Source organism: Cervus elaphus, chromosome 11 (genome assembly GCF_910594005.1).
Source record: "Cervus elaphus chromosome 11, mCerEla1.1, whole genome shotgun sequence".
NCBI lineage: Eukaryota > Metazoa > Chordata > Mammalia > Artiodactyla > Cervidae > Cervus > Cervus elaphus.
In genome coordinates, this window is record NC_057825.1 from 77,912,385 (window position 1) to 77,929,794 (window position 17,410).

The 17,410-nt window shown below is 44.0% G+C and overlaps 1 protein-coding gene and 1 non-coding gene across 6 annotated transcripts in view; one reads left to right on the forward strand and one right to left on the reverse strand.

The window, feature by feature from the left end:
* THADA (THADA armadillo repeat containing) overlaps positions 1 to 17,410 on the forward strand; it is a 327,909-nt gene that overhangs the window by 227,627 nt on the left and 82,872 nt on the right. For all 5 annotated transcript variants that reach the window (XM_043918136.1, XM_043918140.1, XM_043918139.1 and 2 more), the window contains one exon: positions 1,073 to 1,188. In XM_043918136.1, coding sequence (XP_043774071.1) covers positions 1,073 to 1,188 — 116 coding nt within the window. The remainder of the gene's footprint in view (positions 1 to 1,072; positions 1,189 to 17,410) is intronic.
* Positions 12,523 to 12,596, reverse strand: TRNAG-UCC. The gene has a single exon. It is a non-coding gene; the product is annotated as a tRNA-Gly (tRNA).

Here is a 17,410-nt window from a genome sequence, read left to right on the forward strand (position 1 = left end):
ATGGACACAAACCAGTACACACACACACACGGGCTGTGCCATGGCCTTGCTGGGGTTGTGGCCTTCTTTCTAAATATAGGCAGCTGGAGAGAGACAGCAGGATTTGTCTTCTCTGCCTAATTCTAACGTATAAAGTCATGGAAGAGTAAGAGCAGGGTTCTGCACTGCTGCCTCAGCTCCTGACATCCTAGAAAAGATCTAAAAAATCTCAGTAGTGTACAGACATCACTATCCAGTATTTGCAAAGGCAAGCGTCATTACAGCCTGCTTCTTCAGCCAAGCCCATTCTGATAAACCCCAAACCAGATTAGACCCACAGACAGTTGATTTTTTCCTGTGTAGTAAGATTTTGACTTTAAAAAATACTGCTTGAGGGGCTTCCCGGGTGGCTCAGGAGATAAGAACCTGCCTGCCAATGCAGGAGACACGGGTTCGATCCCTGATCTAGGAGGATCCGTGGAGCAACCACGCTTGTGTGCCACAACTGTCGCGCCTGTGCTCTAGAGGCAGGGAGCCACAACTACTGAGCCCAGGCACCCTAAAGCCTGTGCTCTGCAACAAGAGAAGCGACCGCAACGGGAAGCCCATGCACTGGAACTAGAGAGTAACCCCCACCCTCTGCAACTAGGGAAAAAGCCTGTGTGAAGTAGTGAAGACCTAGCACAGCCAAAAATAAATAAATGCAGAAATGATTTTTTAAAAGTACTTTTTTTTCCATGAGGCTGCTAAGATAAAGATGTTTGTATTTCTTTGCTAAAATAAATTTCTAGGCTGTTTATAAGTAATAAACTCTTGCATCTAATGACTGGTCACAGAATAGTCATCTTTTTCTAGACTTGGTGAGGAACGCAGAGCACAGGTAGAGATGAAAGACATAAGGTTTTTCACCACTTGCTGCGTCCTTCCAAAATCAACATGCTTTTCCTGCAAGGAGACCAGAGCCACATTTTGCAGGTGTCTGTTTTCTTTGAGGGGAATATTTTGAGGAAACCTAAAAGGGAAGAACTGGACATTTAGGAAAAATATATTTTCACAGCAGGATGTTGCTTTTTCTCTCTCTTTTTTGGTTTAGGTTCTTCATTTGTTACAAGCCTTCTCAGACTCCAAATACAGAATGAATACATACTTTCAGCAGGAACTGGCTGACGTCGCTGTTTGTACCAAAGCCAAGCTTTGGCTGGCCAAGAGGTATGTTAAAGCCCCACATGAGCACGGAATTATCGGGGGTTAGAAATACACTGGAGAAATGCTGTTCCTGGTTGTGGGAGTTTTAAAAGTCACTGGCATGAGCTTTCTAAACTTACTGGAGTTATATATCTTTTTCAAACTTTGGGTTGTGGTAAAGAAAGAAAAATATTTTCTTGACAATTTTTCTAAAACTGCTGGGTGACTGGGGGGGCATGTACTATGACTTTTTATCTGTCCACCAGTTTGGTTTTTTGAATATCTGCTATGTGCCCAGTCCTGTGTTGGATAACCTAACAATGAAAGGCAGTAATTGACTGAATCATGTGGTACAAACTACCGGACACCATGGCAACTCAGAGATGAGAGACTGGTGTAAGACTTAGGCAGGTGCAGAGAGGCCCAGTGGGGCTGATTAAGAAAAAGATATAAGTTGCCATTTTAGGTGTGTAGTGGAGGAGCTTGATTAAGCCAGGCAAAGGAGGCTAGATATGTATTTTTTTTTTTCATCCTTGCCATCGTTAGTTTATTCTGAAACTTAAAGCATTTTCTCTGTGAAAGATGGAGTAAGAAGAATTTCTCAATTTTCTCGAATACACAGGAAGGGCTCTGTGTAACACAGTGTTCGATATCTGTGTCTCAGAACGTTATGTTGGTAGGACAGTGTTTCTGTGAGGATCTGCCACCCCCATTTGCACCCTCTGTGATTCCAGGAGAAAGGAGCCCAGCAGAGGCCCACAGCCTACCACATTCCATGCTGTAGTATGTTGCCTTTGATTAATGATTAGTATCTTGGTTGCCTAACATAGCAGCCTCTTTTTTATTTTTCAAAAAATGTTCTTTTGTTCACTTTCCTTGGGCTCCCCACCTTATGTGGTGGGGCAAACAATGGCTAATGTGAGACCCACAAATCAGTGGAATTCAGCAAAGTCTCGTTGGGCATAGACTACACAATAACCTCTGTGTTAGGAGCTATAGGGATACAAAGATATAGAAGGAAGTAGTCTTGGCTTCAAGGAGCCCCGTCCAGGAGGTGAGAAAGATGTGTAAATAAATTATTTTCATTGAATATAGAAAGTGTGGTAACAAAAGTATATAGTAGGTACAGGAGTAGCCTAGGGGGTGGTGGGCAGGATGCCTTCAAGAGTTAAGAACTTTGCCAAGTGGTCACGACAGATGAGGGGTATTCCAAGCTCAGGGGATGTCATAGGCACAGACATAGCAATGTGGAATGCCTTGGTAAGTGTCAAGAACTGCACAGAAGTTAGCTCTTCTGAAACCTAAAGTGTAAGGGATGTGTGGCAGAGAATGGGACTGAGGAAATACATGGAAGCCACACAGTGAAAAGTCCTAAAGGAGACCTTTAGGTGAAAGGGACCCAGGGACTTCCCTGGTGGTCCAGTGGCTAAGACTCCACACTCCCAATGCAGGGGACTAGATCCCACAGGCCACAGTGAAGATAGAAGACCGTGAGTGCTACAGCTAAGACCCAGTGCAGCCAAATACATGAATAATATATTTAAAAAGGAAAGAAAGAAAGGGATCTAATGAAGAATTTCTCAATGAGTGGAGACTTGAGGCTCTATGTTTTCTAAGCAACTATAGCTTTGACCAGGGTTATTGATGGGAAATTCGCTGGTATCTGAAATGCCAATAAAGGGATGGTTAATGGTGAGCCTCTCAATTTTAGTCCAATTTTTGTTTCCTCTCCAAAAACTGCTCCCTTAAGCCTAATATCATTTGCCTCTGTGTGGCTTTTAGACAAGGTCCCAAGATGCTTTTTCTGAGAGAACAGGAATTGTGATCATATTCATGTTCTCCTCTGTTTACCAATTAGTGGGCCTGGTCCTCTTAGCTGTTATTTCTGGGGATCAGGAAATCAGGGAAATTATCCTATAGAAATCTCTGCTTCCAACAAGGACTGCCCCAAGACAAAATCTGAATCTCCTATTCTTCAAGTACTGTACGGAAGGACATTCTGCCCCCTTAGTTTGCTGCTTCTTGATGAATCTCATAGAAATTCATCATCTTTTTGATGTCTGATACTTGCCTTAATACAGCTTGAGGGAGGAGAGAGGATTAAGAAGAGTAGACATACTTTGATAATTGTTTAAGTCTGGTCATGGGTCTATGTGGCTTCATCATTTTATTCTCTCCGCTTTAGTATATTCTTTAAAACTTCCATAATAAAAAGTTGAAAACAAACAAACAAACAAAAAGGTTGAAAACAGAAAAAAAAAAAAGAAAGAGAAATTCATCATCTGCTGGCTTCCTGAGTCAGTTCCTTCTTGGAAGGAGGAGATGGAGTAACAGGCCAGCCATCTGAATGAACCTTCATGTTGTGCAGTGCCTGAAGATGGGTGACAGAGCTGCCACCAGCCTCCCCTTCAGCTAGAAAAATCCTCTCGGACTTCCCTGTGGTCCCTATTGCAGTTTCCTAGTCAGTCTTTTCATTATCCTCTGCCTCCATCCTTCCTCCCTCCCCTTCTCTGATTTTCCTCCATGATTTTCCAGCCTAGAAAACAAAGACATGAATCACTGAAATTCGCTGGGTTTCCAACTTCCTTGCCCGGAGTCTAGGAAAGCCACTTTTATGTTTCCAGTACAGTCAACTCTTTATTCAAGTGTGAACTTTACACTCTGTGGGTGGTCTGTAACACCAGGCTTCCTCTTACTCCACAGCACACTTTTACCATATTAATCAGGATGTGTTCAGAGCCTAGAATAGAGTTTGAGAGGAAAACACATGGCCAGAACACAATATATCCCAAACCCATGTGTCAGTTTTTCTGGATTATCCATGTTACTGGCAGGATAGCTTTGAATTTCCTAAATGGGAAAGTATAGCATCGGGTATAAGTGATGAAGCCTCAGCCTGCCGCATGCCTGCCCTGTCCTTGAGGTCCTCTGAGAGTGTTGTCCTAAGAGCTGTTTGTCTGCACTGGGAGTCCCATGCTTAGAGGAGCCACTTCTGGGTCCAGGCAGGCCCTTCTTAAAGCCAACCCCTGACATATTCTCATATGCTTTTCCCCAAAAGGTGTTATAATACAAAGTATTCCAAATGTCACTGCTGAAGAGGCTCTTTTATGTCCCCAGCAATTTACAAAAGAAAGAGGAATAGTAAATGTTCCTTTGTGCCTACTAAGGATTTTCTGTTTCTTTTGAGTTTGTCTTGAAACATCACTGTTATTGCAAAGAAAAAAAAAAAAGTCTGTTCAAAATTTAACACCAACAGCTTTTTCCTTCTTCAGTTTATTTGATCATTTAGCTTGAGTTTATTCAGTCTAATAGATACTAAAACATTAGTGAGGAGGTCAGTTATTTATTCCCCAAAAGGAGGTTTAAAAAATTCATTGGAACCGTTGGATGATCAGTTCCATTTTTTAACATTTTGACCCCAAAATTGAGGGTACATAAAGACTTTTGTCCTGTATTTGTATTTTGACTTTGCAAGATTAATAGAGGTTTATATGAGGTGATTAAGCAACAGCCATGGATTTGTTGGGGAATTTTTGGTGATGAATGGCCAGCTGGCAACATGGCCGGAGTAGAGGACTGGGCTTCTGCTCTTACAGGCCACTTTTCATTCCAAGATGTCAAAGCCTTCATGGAAATCAGCTCGTTCATCCTTCGAGTCCCTTCCTTCCCCTTTCCCCGCCATCCCTCTCTCCTCAGTCCAGTTTACTATCTCTCTCCTGGTGCAAAGACGGTTTACCAACTACTGAAAGAAATCTACTGACCCAGGCCAAAAACCAAGTGGGAGTAGGGGTCAGCTGCTGGCCTGGTGAGGCCGGCTGTGGGGGCCACGGAGAGGAAGTCAGCGCAGCCCTGCCTGCTGGCCCTGCTCTGTGCAGATTCCAGCTCTGCCGTCCCAGCTGGACCACAGGTCCTGCCTGGATAGGAAGGACTTTTCAAAAGCCCTGTTAAGTAAGAGAAAGAGGAGAAAAGATTTATTGACTTTGATTGAGAGTTGGAATGACTGTTATTTGGGGCTTTAAGTTTTTTCAGAAATCAGTCTGGTTATCTGTCATCTTTGGTTATAAAAGGAAAAACGTGTGTGTGTGTTTGTGTGTGTGTGTGTGTGTGTGTGTGTGTACGCGCGCGTGCCCTTTGAATAAATGTGGTAAACTAAATGGACTATCAGACTCCATGCGATGGATGATGTGATGCCCAAGAAGAAAAGTGAGTCCTACTAAATTTTTTTCACTTTGTTTCTTGACTACCAGTGTAGTTTGTGCTTATCATAGAGAATTAGGGAAGAAAATATAAGTCTATCTCACCAACATCCAGTGGAACCCACTGTTATTGGTTAACAGTTTTATATACATAGTTACTTCATCTTTCTTCCTGTGTTTTTTTAAATGTAGTTGAAATTAAGCTGTATGTATGTATCACTTTTTCCGTTTAACAGTATATGAATGCATTTGTTGAAGAGTCTTCTTTTTTTTTTTGATGGGCTTTTTTTTTTTTTTTTTAAATTTCTGGCTGCCCTGGGTCTTTGTTGCTTTCTCTGTTGTGGTGAGCAGGGTCTGCTATTTGTGGTGAGCAGGCTTGTGTGTGTGTGTGTGTGTGTGTGTGTGTGTGTGTGTGTGAAAACTCTTTATGGTGTAGCTGCTATGGAAAATAGTAGGGGGTTTCCTCAAAAAACTAAAAATAGAATTACCATATGATCTAGGAATTACACTTCTGGTTATAGACCCAAATGAATTGAAAGCAGAGTCATGAAGAGAGATTTGTATGTGTTATAGTTGTATTATTCACAATAGGCAAGAAGTAGAAGTAACCCAAGTATCCATTGATAGATGAATGGATAAACAAATATGGTATGTATGAACAAGAGAACATTATTTAGGCTTAAAAATGAAGAAAATTCTAACAGTACCACGTGGATGAACCTTGAGCACGTTATGCAAAATGAAATAAACCCATCACAGAAAGACAAATACTATACGATTCCACTTAGGTGAGGTTCCTGGAGTAGTCAAATTCAGAGAGACAAAGTAGAATGGTGGTTGCCAGGGGCTAGCAGGAAAGCAAGTATCTAGAGTTCTACTCAGAGAGTTTTCATTTTTCAGGATGAAAAGAGTTCTGGAGATTGCTGGTACAACCACGTGTGTGTGCTTAACACTCCTGAACCGTTCACTTAAAATGGTTAAGATGGTAAATTGTATATTATGTTTATTTTATCACAATTTAAAAAAATTTTAATGACAAATATTAAAAAACTCTTTTTGTATTTTATCATTCCTCTAAAGGTTATCATCCAGACTTCTTATGATAATTATTTTCTTGCTTTTCTGTCTAGTTTTTACGGTCTACGCATCACTAAAAGTAAAATGCTTTTTTGCCTGTTTTTGTATTAAAAAAATCTTTGAAAACATCATTTGTTAAAGATAGCATATTTTTGTCACTGGAAAAGTCAGTCATTAGGTTGACCTTACCATTGTTCCATTACTGGCCATTCAGTGTGTTTCCCATTCATTCAACAAATATTTATTAAGCCCTGCTGTATGCCAGGATGTATTAAACATAGAAACTACTTATTAAAGCCCCTACTTTAGTATGGAGAAGGCAGCCAAACAGTCTTGTCAAATAGAGTCGTAGACCTAGAACTTTAGAACCGGAAGGAATCATAAAGTTTGTTGTAGTTCACTCTCATCCCCATGCATGTGGGAAAGCGCAACCCAGAGATATGAGGGATTCGCCTGTGTTCAAACAGCTGACCAGGCTGTAACAACTACCTCACAACAGCTAACCTTTTTGGAAGGCCTAACTCCCTACTCCTTGTCAGGCTCTTTCTACTGGACTACGTTGCGTCTATCTATCCAGTGTTTTTAAGTCAGGGCTCTGAATGGTGGTAACTGAATATTTTCTATAACAGTGCTTCTCAGACCTTAACGTACACGTGAATCACCTTGTGGGGCCCTTAGAATGAAGAGTCTCCTTCAGTAGGCCTGGGGTGGAGCCAGAGATTCTGCTTTTCTGACAAGCTCCAAGGTGATTCCGATGCTGCTTTCTGAGACAGGGCCCATTTGAGGGCCAAGGGTCAGAGAGTCAGCCACTGTGGATCACCCCACCCTTTGAAATACTCCCACCTTCACCCCCTCATTCTCAGGGCTTGTGTCTGGAGCTTGGAACCATAGGAGAGGGTGAGGCTACTGAAGGGATCAGCACAGAATTCTTTGGTGTGACCTGCAGCAAGGGGGACCAGATGCCTCTGGGGAGTCCACACTCCCTTGTCCGGGCAGCCATCCCAGTAGACTCAGTGTCTGGGGTAGAGTCAGGCTTCATTGGCATGCAGTGAATATTCATCGTTTTGAAAAATAATAATAGTCTGATACTCTGTTGAGAAATAATAGTCTGATTCCCTTGTGGCTCAGTTGGTAAAGAATCCACCTGCAATGTGGAAGACCTGGGTTTGATCCGTGGGTTGGGAGGATCCCCTGGAGAAGGGAAAGGCTACCCACTCCAGTATTCTGACCTGGAGAAGTCCATGGGGTCACAAAGAGTCGGACACGACTGAGCAACTTTCACTTTACTGGTGAGAAAAACAGGCTCTCAGGAATACAAGAACAGGTCCCAAGGTTATTAGGAAAACAACCTTGGGAAATAAATTTTTGAATAATCAGTGCTGATGGAGGGAAGAGATGATGGGAGGAGTTTATGTTTGTTGAAGACCTCCTCTTTGTCCTAGACCCAACGATTTGTTTCCCCAAGTTAATTCTTATTTGCAGACTGTGTTAGCTGTGTGACCCGTTCACTTCCCCTATACAACTTCCCATCAGTGCTCCTGACACCACCCAGTCCCTCCTCCATGTCCTAGACTTCCTTCCCTATCCATCTGCCTAGCCATACTCTCATTTGCTCTCCCCATTTTCTCTCCTTCTTACTGGCCCCCTCTAAGCTGAGGTGGTATGCTCATGGAAGGCCTGGGATCTAAATACATAAGAAAAATATGCTTATAGAGACAAAGCTAAGGCTGGCTTTTGTGTGGCAATCCCATTTCTGCCCCAGGGGGGTCTGTGGCCAGCTGCAGAAGTCCTGGTTTAGGGTTCTGTTTTGCTTTACAGCTGAAGACAGCAGTTATTTTCTAACCACCAGATTTATTCACACAAGAGACTATACTTCCCAGGCAGAAATCCTGGGATTTAGGTCAGATTCCATTGTCCCAATGTCCCTTTGCCCTCCCCCATCCCCCGCATCTTCTGGACCAGCCCCCCTCCCCAAAGAAAAGGTCCTTCTTTCACAACTCCTGCGAGGGGCATTAGCCCTTCGCCACAGCTGCAGGTTGCATTTCACTCCCATGCTGCTGAAATGAATCCAGTGGAGATGGGTTGTTAAAATATTCAGATGATCATGTGGCATTCTAAGGCTGTCATTTGTGGTCCCTGCCAAAACTGTAAGGGAAGCAAGTCTTAACAGGGATGGTTACTTACATAGCAAGTTTCCAGGCATTACTGGGGGTTGGGTTTGCTTTGGGTTTGTTTCTTCTAGGCTCTTTTTCTTTTTCTCAAAAGTTTTCCCAGTACTCCGCCACCCCCTCCCCTTTTTAATTGCTTTTCTTTCAACCCCCAGATTTTACCAGGGAGGGAGAATCTCATCAGGACCCCTCTTTAATCCCCCAGCTCAGCCTATTCAAAGTCTCTCTGAGCCTCGTGCATACTTGAATGATGAGAGAAATGAAGCTGGTGTATTTTAGACCCAAGCTTGTTGACATTTGTTCACTTCCCTTTCAGACTTCTCAGGAATGTTCAAGGTCATGATATCTCGGGATGAGATCCTGTTTGTATTTTTAAAAACAGAGAGAAACATTAAGTTAGCACATTTCAACCGAAAGCAGTGAACAAGGCACAAAACCTTTTCTTCATTAGATATTCCTTTTAAAATTATGTCAAGTTTTAAAGGAATAAGCTGTTTAAGAAGTGAAGCTTGAGACTACATGAGGTATTTCTTGTTGACAGGCTGAGCTTATGGAAACTAGTCAGGTAAAAGCACTCAGAAGTGATCAATATATTAAACTGAGCCTTTGAACAAGTTGCCCAAGATCAAAGCTTCCTCCTTACTGCAGCAAGAAATAAAAATAGTTTGTTTATGCAACTGCACATCAAGAATTCAACCCCCAACTTTCTACCTTTTAAATATAGAAATCTTCAAACCTAGCCTGGAGGTGGTAATTTATTTGATAAAGGGCTCAGAAAGATCTGTCTTGCTCCACTTGTAGCTGTTGGCTTCTTGGGGTATTGCTGTTGGAAGATTTAGGCAGTGTTGTCATTGCCCAGCTTGCAAGGGATGCAGGCTTTAAATGGCCTCAACACATTTTCATAATATTATGTAAAACTGTAATATAGTGGGTTATTTTTTTTTTCCTTAGCATGTGACATGTTTCATCCTCTGAGTAAATTAACACCTTGGTTCCCTTCATTGAGCCATTACCAATGAATCCAAGCCAATTCAGATGGCACAGTGGAGAATGTAGAGATGAATGATATTGTCCCTATTTCAAAAACCAAGTGAATAAGATGGGTATGGATTTAATTAACTGTAAACATGTAAGATTTTGGTAATGCTAGAATGAGGTCAGAGTGTATTATAGAAGCCAGCTATTGGGGGTGGGATGTCAAGGACATCTTTGAAGAGAAGGGAGAAGTCTTTAAAGGCTTAGTGAGATTTAATTGTTAGATAAGGTTAATTCTCACAGATTGGAGAATGAGTGAAGTTACACTGATATAGAGCCTATAATGTTAAATAAGCTGTGAAGGTCTCATTGTCCATGTACAAAGAAAGGAATTTTAGTAGTGCCCAGCCTTGTGGGGACTGCTTTTGTAAACGCATGCATACTCAACCACTCAGTTGTGTCCGACTCTTTGCAACCCCATGGACTGTATCTCGCCAGGCTCCTCTGTCCATGGGATTATCCTGGCAAAAATACTGGAGTAGGTTGCCATTTCCTCCTCCAGGGAATCTTCCTGACTCAGGGATCGAACCCGAGTCTCCTGCAGCTCCTGCATTGGCAGGTGGATTCTTTACCACTGAGCCACCTGAGAAGCAGAGACCACTTTAGATATATATAATTAAGCCTCTATTGTCAAGGTTTAGTTATGATCCAGTCTAGTTGAAAAGAGCTTATCCATGTGAAAAAAATCAACAGTGACATTCATATAGAATTCTTAATTCCATAGTATATATATCAAGTATAAGAATTCAGAAAAGAATGTAGATTGGGATAGCCAGGGAAGGTTTCCTAAGGGAGTTAGGTAATTGAGCTGGGTTTTAATGGGCGTGATTTGGAAACACCGTAAGTGGTGAGAAAAGAGCATATCAAGATGGGGGACAGCATGGTCAGTGACGCACTAGTGAAGAAAGTGCTTGCATTTAGGCCAGTGGGGGTGTAGAGCCAAAGAAGACATGGTGTGTTTGGAGAGCTGTACAAGATTTGATAAGAGACCAGTTGTGGCAGGCCTTAAATGTCAGCCAGAGGAATTTGAATCTGATCCAAGAGGGAAGAGGAAGTCAGTAAGCTCAGACTTACACTAGTAAATAGGCTGCTGTCTCCATGCTGATGAAACACACTGAGGAGCGTGTTACATCTTTCCAGCCTCTCTCAGTGACTGAAAAAAATCTCCAGCCCCTGCTGGAGGTTCATAGAAGCTCCTTAGTAGCAACCACCAGCTCTCTCTGGCACTTGGAAACTCCTTTGCATGCCTGGGCAGTTAGTGATGGGAATAGAGATACTGCCCATGTGCATTTTAGATTTCATGGTTATTGTCTGCTGAACATTGCTAAGAGGACCGTAGAACCACAGAGTTTATAACAGGAAAGGGAATTTAGAGATCATCTAATCCAGTGGAATCCTTTCTTCAAACAGAAGCTTAAGTGGAAGTTCAAGATGTTTGAGATAATAGAGATGGCAAACATGGTGCAAGTTGAGATGGGGGCCTGGAGGCCCACCCACATAGCTTCTCAACCATTGGAGCCCCCAAAGGGACTACAAAGAGCACCCTGACTCCCTCTTTCAAAAAAGTGAAAAAAGTGAAAGTGTTAGTTGCTCAGTCGTATCCTATTTTTTATGACCCCATGGACGGTAGCCCCACCAGGCTCCTCTGCCCATGGGATTCTCCAGGCAAGAATACTTGAGTAAATAGCCATTTCCTTCTCCAGGGGATCTTCCTGACCCAGGGATTGAACCTGGGTCTCCTGCATTGCAGGCAGACTCTTTACTGTCTGAGCCACCAGGAAAGCCCCCTTATTATTTCAAAGCAGGAATCTAATCCAAACCAGTGTCTATAGACAGGAAAATAGACACAAGGGACAGGTGACTTCTTCCTACTTGACAGATGTGTCTGGCTCTAAAGATAGCCCAAATTTGGGATTTAAAGAGCAAATTGGTTTTCTGCCTCTTGGTCCTCTTGCTTCCTTTGCTGCAGCTGGATCATCCTCGTAGGAAACACTGCCACCCCCAGCCTCTGGGCTGCCCAAGGCCTTATCTCAGGAGCTGCCCTCCTTGGTCAGGACCCCATCACTAGACCTTCTTGCCAACACAACTCAGCTTCTCTAGATCCCCTTTCCCCAGAAATCCACTCTCAGCTGACTAACTGCTGCTTGACATGACCCACACATCATGCTTACATGTTACTAAGCGCTAGTATGTAAATAATTCTTCTGAGTCTATAGCTGTTTTTCACTATTGATCTGGAGACATTGCTTTTAACTGAAGTCAGTAACTTGAGGGCAGGCTTTCTGGCAACACACAGACCTAGCAGGCACACTCCCTGAGGCCTCAGTTGGCTTCTCTGTCCTCATACTGAGCTGACTTAGCGCTGGTGCCCTTGTCCTAATTGACCGGGCTTTGGGCTGACCCTCCGAAGGCTTGTGGGGCAGGTGGGCAGGCCTTATGTGAGTAAGTCAAGGGAGCAGGTGAGAGAGAGACCCTCCAAAGCCTCACTTTCCTCCTCGCTGATGTGATGCCCAGGCTTCCTCAGTGATTGGAGTGGCTTGCGGGTCTCTGGAAATAGCTTCCCCTCACAATCAGGAACTTATTCCCGCTTGGGCTGGAAGGGACCCTTACCAGCCCGAAGGCCCTGTGTTCCTGGGTACCCACAGGGGGTCACTTTGAGAGGCCCTGGGTGAGTGGAAAAGACTCTAGCTGTGAGCACACCTCCCTGAGGTTGAGGCGGGGCAGGATATACTCGCTGGTAGCATGTCTGTGTCTGACCCTCTGCTCAGCTGCTAACCAGTGACGGGTGGCCTCTAACTTCCTTGGGCCTCTTTTGTTTTGTTTTGATGTTTATTTACTTATTTGGCTGCACAGGGGTCTTAGTTGTGGCATGTGGAATCTAGTTCCCTGACCAGGGATTGAACCTCGGGCCCCCTGCATTGGAAGCACAGAGTCTTAGCCACTGGACCACCAGGGAAGTCCCGGGTGTCAGTTTTTATCTGTTAAGTTGGAAGATCCAAAATGGGAGGTAGGTGAAGGTGGAAAAGGACATAGTGAGTAATGCGTATGCAAGTACAAAAGAGCTAAGCAAATAGGGAATATTTATTGTCAGATAGTGAAGTCTTTATCAGTCTTGTTGGCCACGTTGAAAACAGGCCTTTCTGGTGGCCCTCACAGAAACAGCTGTACTTAGAACCTCACTCTTCTCCAGGCTGGCCACCAGGACACACCACCAGAGCGTGTGGCTGCAAACCAACATACTCTAATTGTTTGGCCCCGCCTCTCCCTTTTCATCTCTGTGTTTGGGACACACAGATACAATTTGTCTAGAAAACCTTGATTCTATTCTTGGTTTCTGCCCTGATCTTGGACAGGTCACTTGAGCTATGTGAGCTACTTTGTTGACTTATAAAAATGGGAATAATAATGCCTATTTTTCTCCTCTCAAGAATCTTTTAAAGATAAAATGTTTTTTGAAGATAAAACTTTTAATAAAATGCAGTTGATATTATTTTTGTGGCCAGGGCTAATTTCCAAGTGTGTGCTTCGCCAAGATTTCATGAACAAAGTTCAGACTATACTGTTAGAAATCCTCACCTGTGATCTACATTCAGACTTCTCATGCAGCTACTAGAAGTTTTCATTCACCTCACTTATATATTCTATTTTTTTTAATAATTCTAGGAAGAAAGTAAAGTTTGAAAAGAAAGGGGACTTCTGTTAGCATTTTATGTAATAACTGAACTATATATCCTCCAAGCCCCAAACTGTACAATAAAAGTTTTCTTGGATACTACCTTTCTCCCATAATCCCTAGCACATTGCTTATTAAGTTATTAACCAGCAATTTCTCTGGCAGCATATTAAACTTTACTTTTAAACAAGTCACAGAGGGGGGGAAACATGCATCTCTCATAAAAGGAATAAAAAACATACACCCTCTAAAATGGTTTCTTTAGGCTTTGAACAAATCCCAACCCCCACACAAGGTCTCTTTTCCCTCATTCTCTCCACATAACTTGAGTGTTAGTACATTAATGAGAAAAAGGTGCCTAATAGAAAGATGGAAAAATATGAGGGCCACTGGGAGGGGTGGGTGGCTCCCTGGGGGTCCTCTGAAAAGGCAGGTGAGCTTTCCTGGAGGGAAATACAAAGCCTTGGCATTGAGCTTGTGGGCTTCCTCTCATATAGCATCACTCCCCTGAGAAGCAGAGGCGGCTGTGACTTTGACCTTGACCTAAGCAGAGCCCCAGGGCCTTATGCAGACTGCCTGGGTCTTTGCCAAGTGCCTACACAGAACCTTGGTAGAGTAGTTGGGGCCCTCTTTTCACAGATTCCGTCTCCCCAGGGGCAGAGGAGGGTTTCCCTGTTGGCTCAGCTGGTAAAGAATCCACCTGCAATGTGAGAGACCTGGGTTCGATCCCTGGGTTGGGAAGATTCCCTGGAGGAGGGCAGGGCAACCCACTCCAGTATTCTGGCCTGGAGAATTCCATGGAGTGTATAGTCCACGGGGCTGCACAGAGTCGGACACGGGGCAGCCTTTCCAGGGGCAGCCCCTGTGCCCTAGGGCATATGGCTCGGACATATGGTCCCTTTCTGGACAGACTCACAGCTCATAGTCTCCTGCCTCATGCCTGACAACTTGGTAAGAATTCCTTACAAATTGGTCAGTACCCAGAGCAGGGCATGAAGATGGCTTCACTTTAAAAGGAGAATCCCAGGAGGAGGGCTGTGGGGCAGCTCATATGTGTGGGTGTGAGTATAAACACTCGCAGAGCTCCAGACCAAGAAAGGCTGGATGGAAGCTGGAACATACCATAAAAATGGAGTTCTGCCGCCACCCGCCTCCCCTCCCCCGGGGGAGCTCAAGGTAAACGAGTAGGGCCGAGAGGGGGTGTCAGCCAGCCAGGGGGTGGCTAACAGGGGGTGTTGGCCCTGCGTGCTGCTGCCAGCTGGCCCTGCATGCCGATCTGAATTCTGGATGTTACACGGTGGGGGGAAGAACTTGTTTAAAAATATATATTCTGCAGTTCCTGACCGTCTGGCATCTTGGTTTAAACAAATACCCTGTTGTTTCTCCAGAAATGTCATAGGATGATTGCTTGGCTGGGGGCCGTGGTAAAAATGGAAATCAGAAGGGAGAGCGGGGTCTTTTTTATTTAATTTACACTTCCACATTTATATGACTTCATGCGGCCCACATCAGAGAAGTACCTCCTGGCTCCTCACCACGGCAGCTCTTCCTCTTATAACCAAATGTAAGGCGAGATGGCATCTGGTCTGTGGACAGCTACCATTGCAGAGTCTCAAACTGCAGAGGACTACAAAGATGGCCATTGGGATCTCTGGGAGATCAGAGGAAGTCCAAAGAGATGTCCGCCATTCACACTGTCCTCCGAGGCCAGTCTCTGATCGTTGGTCAGGGACGGCTTCCTAGAGGACAGGCTTTGAAGTGAGTCTTAAGTACAGGACGTGTTGCGGCTCAACATGGGTCCAGTGAGGGGACTGTGGCAGGGTGTGGGGACACGTTAGAGACCATTTCCACCCTCCCTTCTCTGCCTTTTTCCGCACCGCATTATTCTTCTTCTCCCACCTGTGGCCCAGCTTCTCACCTGCCTGCTTTCTGCCTTCCTCTTCACCTCCTTTCCCTCTTTTTTTTTTTTTCTGGCTTTCTTCTTTCCAGCCTATTTCAGTCCTGTTGGTGGTCCCCAGAATACTGCTTCATTAAGCCCAGTGCTGGCTCCACGACAAGAGGCTTTGTAGTCACTGTGGTGCAGACCAGACATGACCTCAATGGGAGTGAGTTCATGGAGGAGCCCAGATCAGAGGGAGAGATCGCCATGGACCATGATGGGCCCCTGCCAGGACTCACGCCCCAGAGTCATTCTAAGCCATGAAACTGGCCAGCTGCACCTGTTTGATTTTCTGGTCTTCCTTCTTCCCAGCAAGCGGCAAGCTTGCTCCCATCTTTGGATCTTTGCAAAATGAACTCTCTTGTCTGAAATTGCTGCTTTCCATTCACTTGTGGAGTCTTTCCACATCTCCAGCCCCTTCCTCCATGATATTCTCTCACGTTGTTTTATGTGTGTTTTGTTTTTCTCCACAACACCCTGTACCACCACACACACACACACACACACACACACACACACGACCGAAAGCTCTTCAAGGCCTGTCCCCTTCTCTACTCCTCTTCCAAGTAGGATACACCCCATGGTACTTAGTAAAGGTTTCTAGATTAATAAAGTTAAATCATGAGTCTAATCAGGATTCTGGGGGAGAGTAATTCCCTGGGGTCTGGAGTGACCTTCGACCTTGACTGTGTTGAAGTCCAGATAGACTTCTCAGGACTTAGACCTTAACAGACATTAGCAGCCCAAAGCCAGAACAGTTGTTCTCAGCCCTCTGAGGAGGGCAGTGAATTCTTCTGTAAAATTCATCCAAAGTGACAAGGAAAAATATGTCCTAAATGAGCTGTCTGTTTCTTGCTGGGAACCCTCCAAGGCTGCAGGGTAATGGACCCCAGGGGCCCCACCTGTCCAGTGGACCAGTGGGGTCCCACCTGGGCTTGAGCCATTCGGAGCTTTTGGAGCTCTGAAAGGTCACTCCTAAGCACTTCCATTTGGGGCATGTCATCATTCTGCGTCATTTCCTGCTGTCCCATCCATTCCACATCCCCTTTGTACTTCTTATTTTTCAAACATGTAATATGCCGTCATCTTCAGACATGCTGCTTCCTCTGCTGGAGTCACTCTGCCCATGGTCCATCTCTTAGACTCCTCCTGCAAAGGCACTTCTGGATTTACTGAGGCATTCCCACCGCCCCCCCCGCCCCCAACGAATCCCTAATTTTTACTCTGTCAACCCTCCTTTGAGCGTCCATCATACCACATGATTGGTTGTGTGTTTCTCTCACTAAACCATGGCCTTTCAAGGTTTTTTGACAGCCAATCACAACCAGAAAAAGATTTTACAGATGACTTAGTATGTATCTTTGTACCCCATGTGTATATCTGTGTGGATATATACACAAACATACCTGTGAAATCTTACATAGTGTGAAATTTTACTGTCTACGTAAGATATGAACAGTTTGTAGAAAAATACAACAGAGAGAATTTACTCAAGATTTAGAAGATTTAGTTTCGGGAATGTTATCCACCATCATTTTGGATATCAAGAATACCCCACTGATACCATTTGGTATAATAGATGGTAGCTTATTACCTGAAAAAGAAAAGGACATTAGGCTAAACCAGTCAATATTTTTACTCAAAATTATCACATTTTATAAATTATATCAAAGGTAATTTATTAAAAATTCTTTATGGGCAAAAATTTTCTCGAAATCCTATATGTAACAGTTTAAGGGAACGATGCTCACCCTTACTGCTTTGATGCAATGTGATTATCTTTTACTGCTCCCTTTTCCCCTGGCTAGCTCTCCTCCGTCCTCCATCCCTGCTTCCTCTTCCTTCCTTTCTTTCTCTTAGGCTTTCTCTTAACACTTGTAGGTGGTCATCTAAACCTACTAGTTTATTTCATAACCAACAAAATGGGTCATAACCTACAGTTTGAAAAACACAATTCAGGACTCTAAGTTTCTTGAGGGCAGTGACGAGGGTCACTGAATCATTTTATCTTCATATATCCATACCCTGGCATTATTTTTGGCTCTCAGTTTCCTCTTAGTAAATGTTTTCTGAATGAATGGGCTTCAGTTAAAAAGCTCTGCAGCCACTGGGATTCCGGAAGGGACAGAAGTGAATAATTTATCACAGGCTTCCCAAG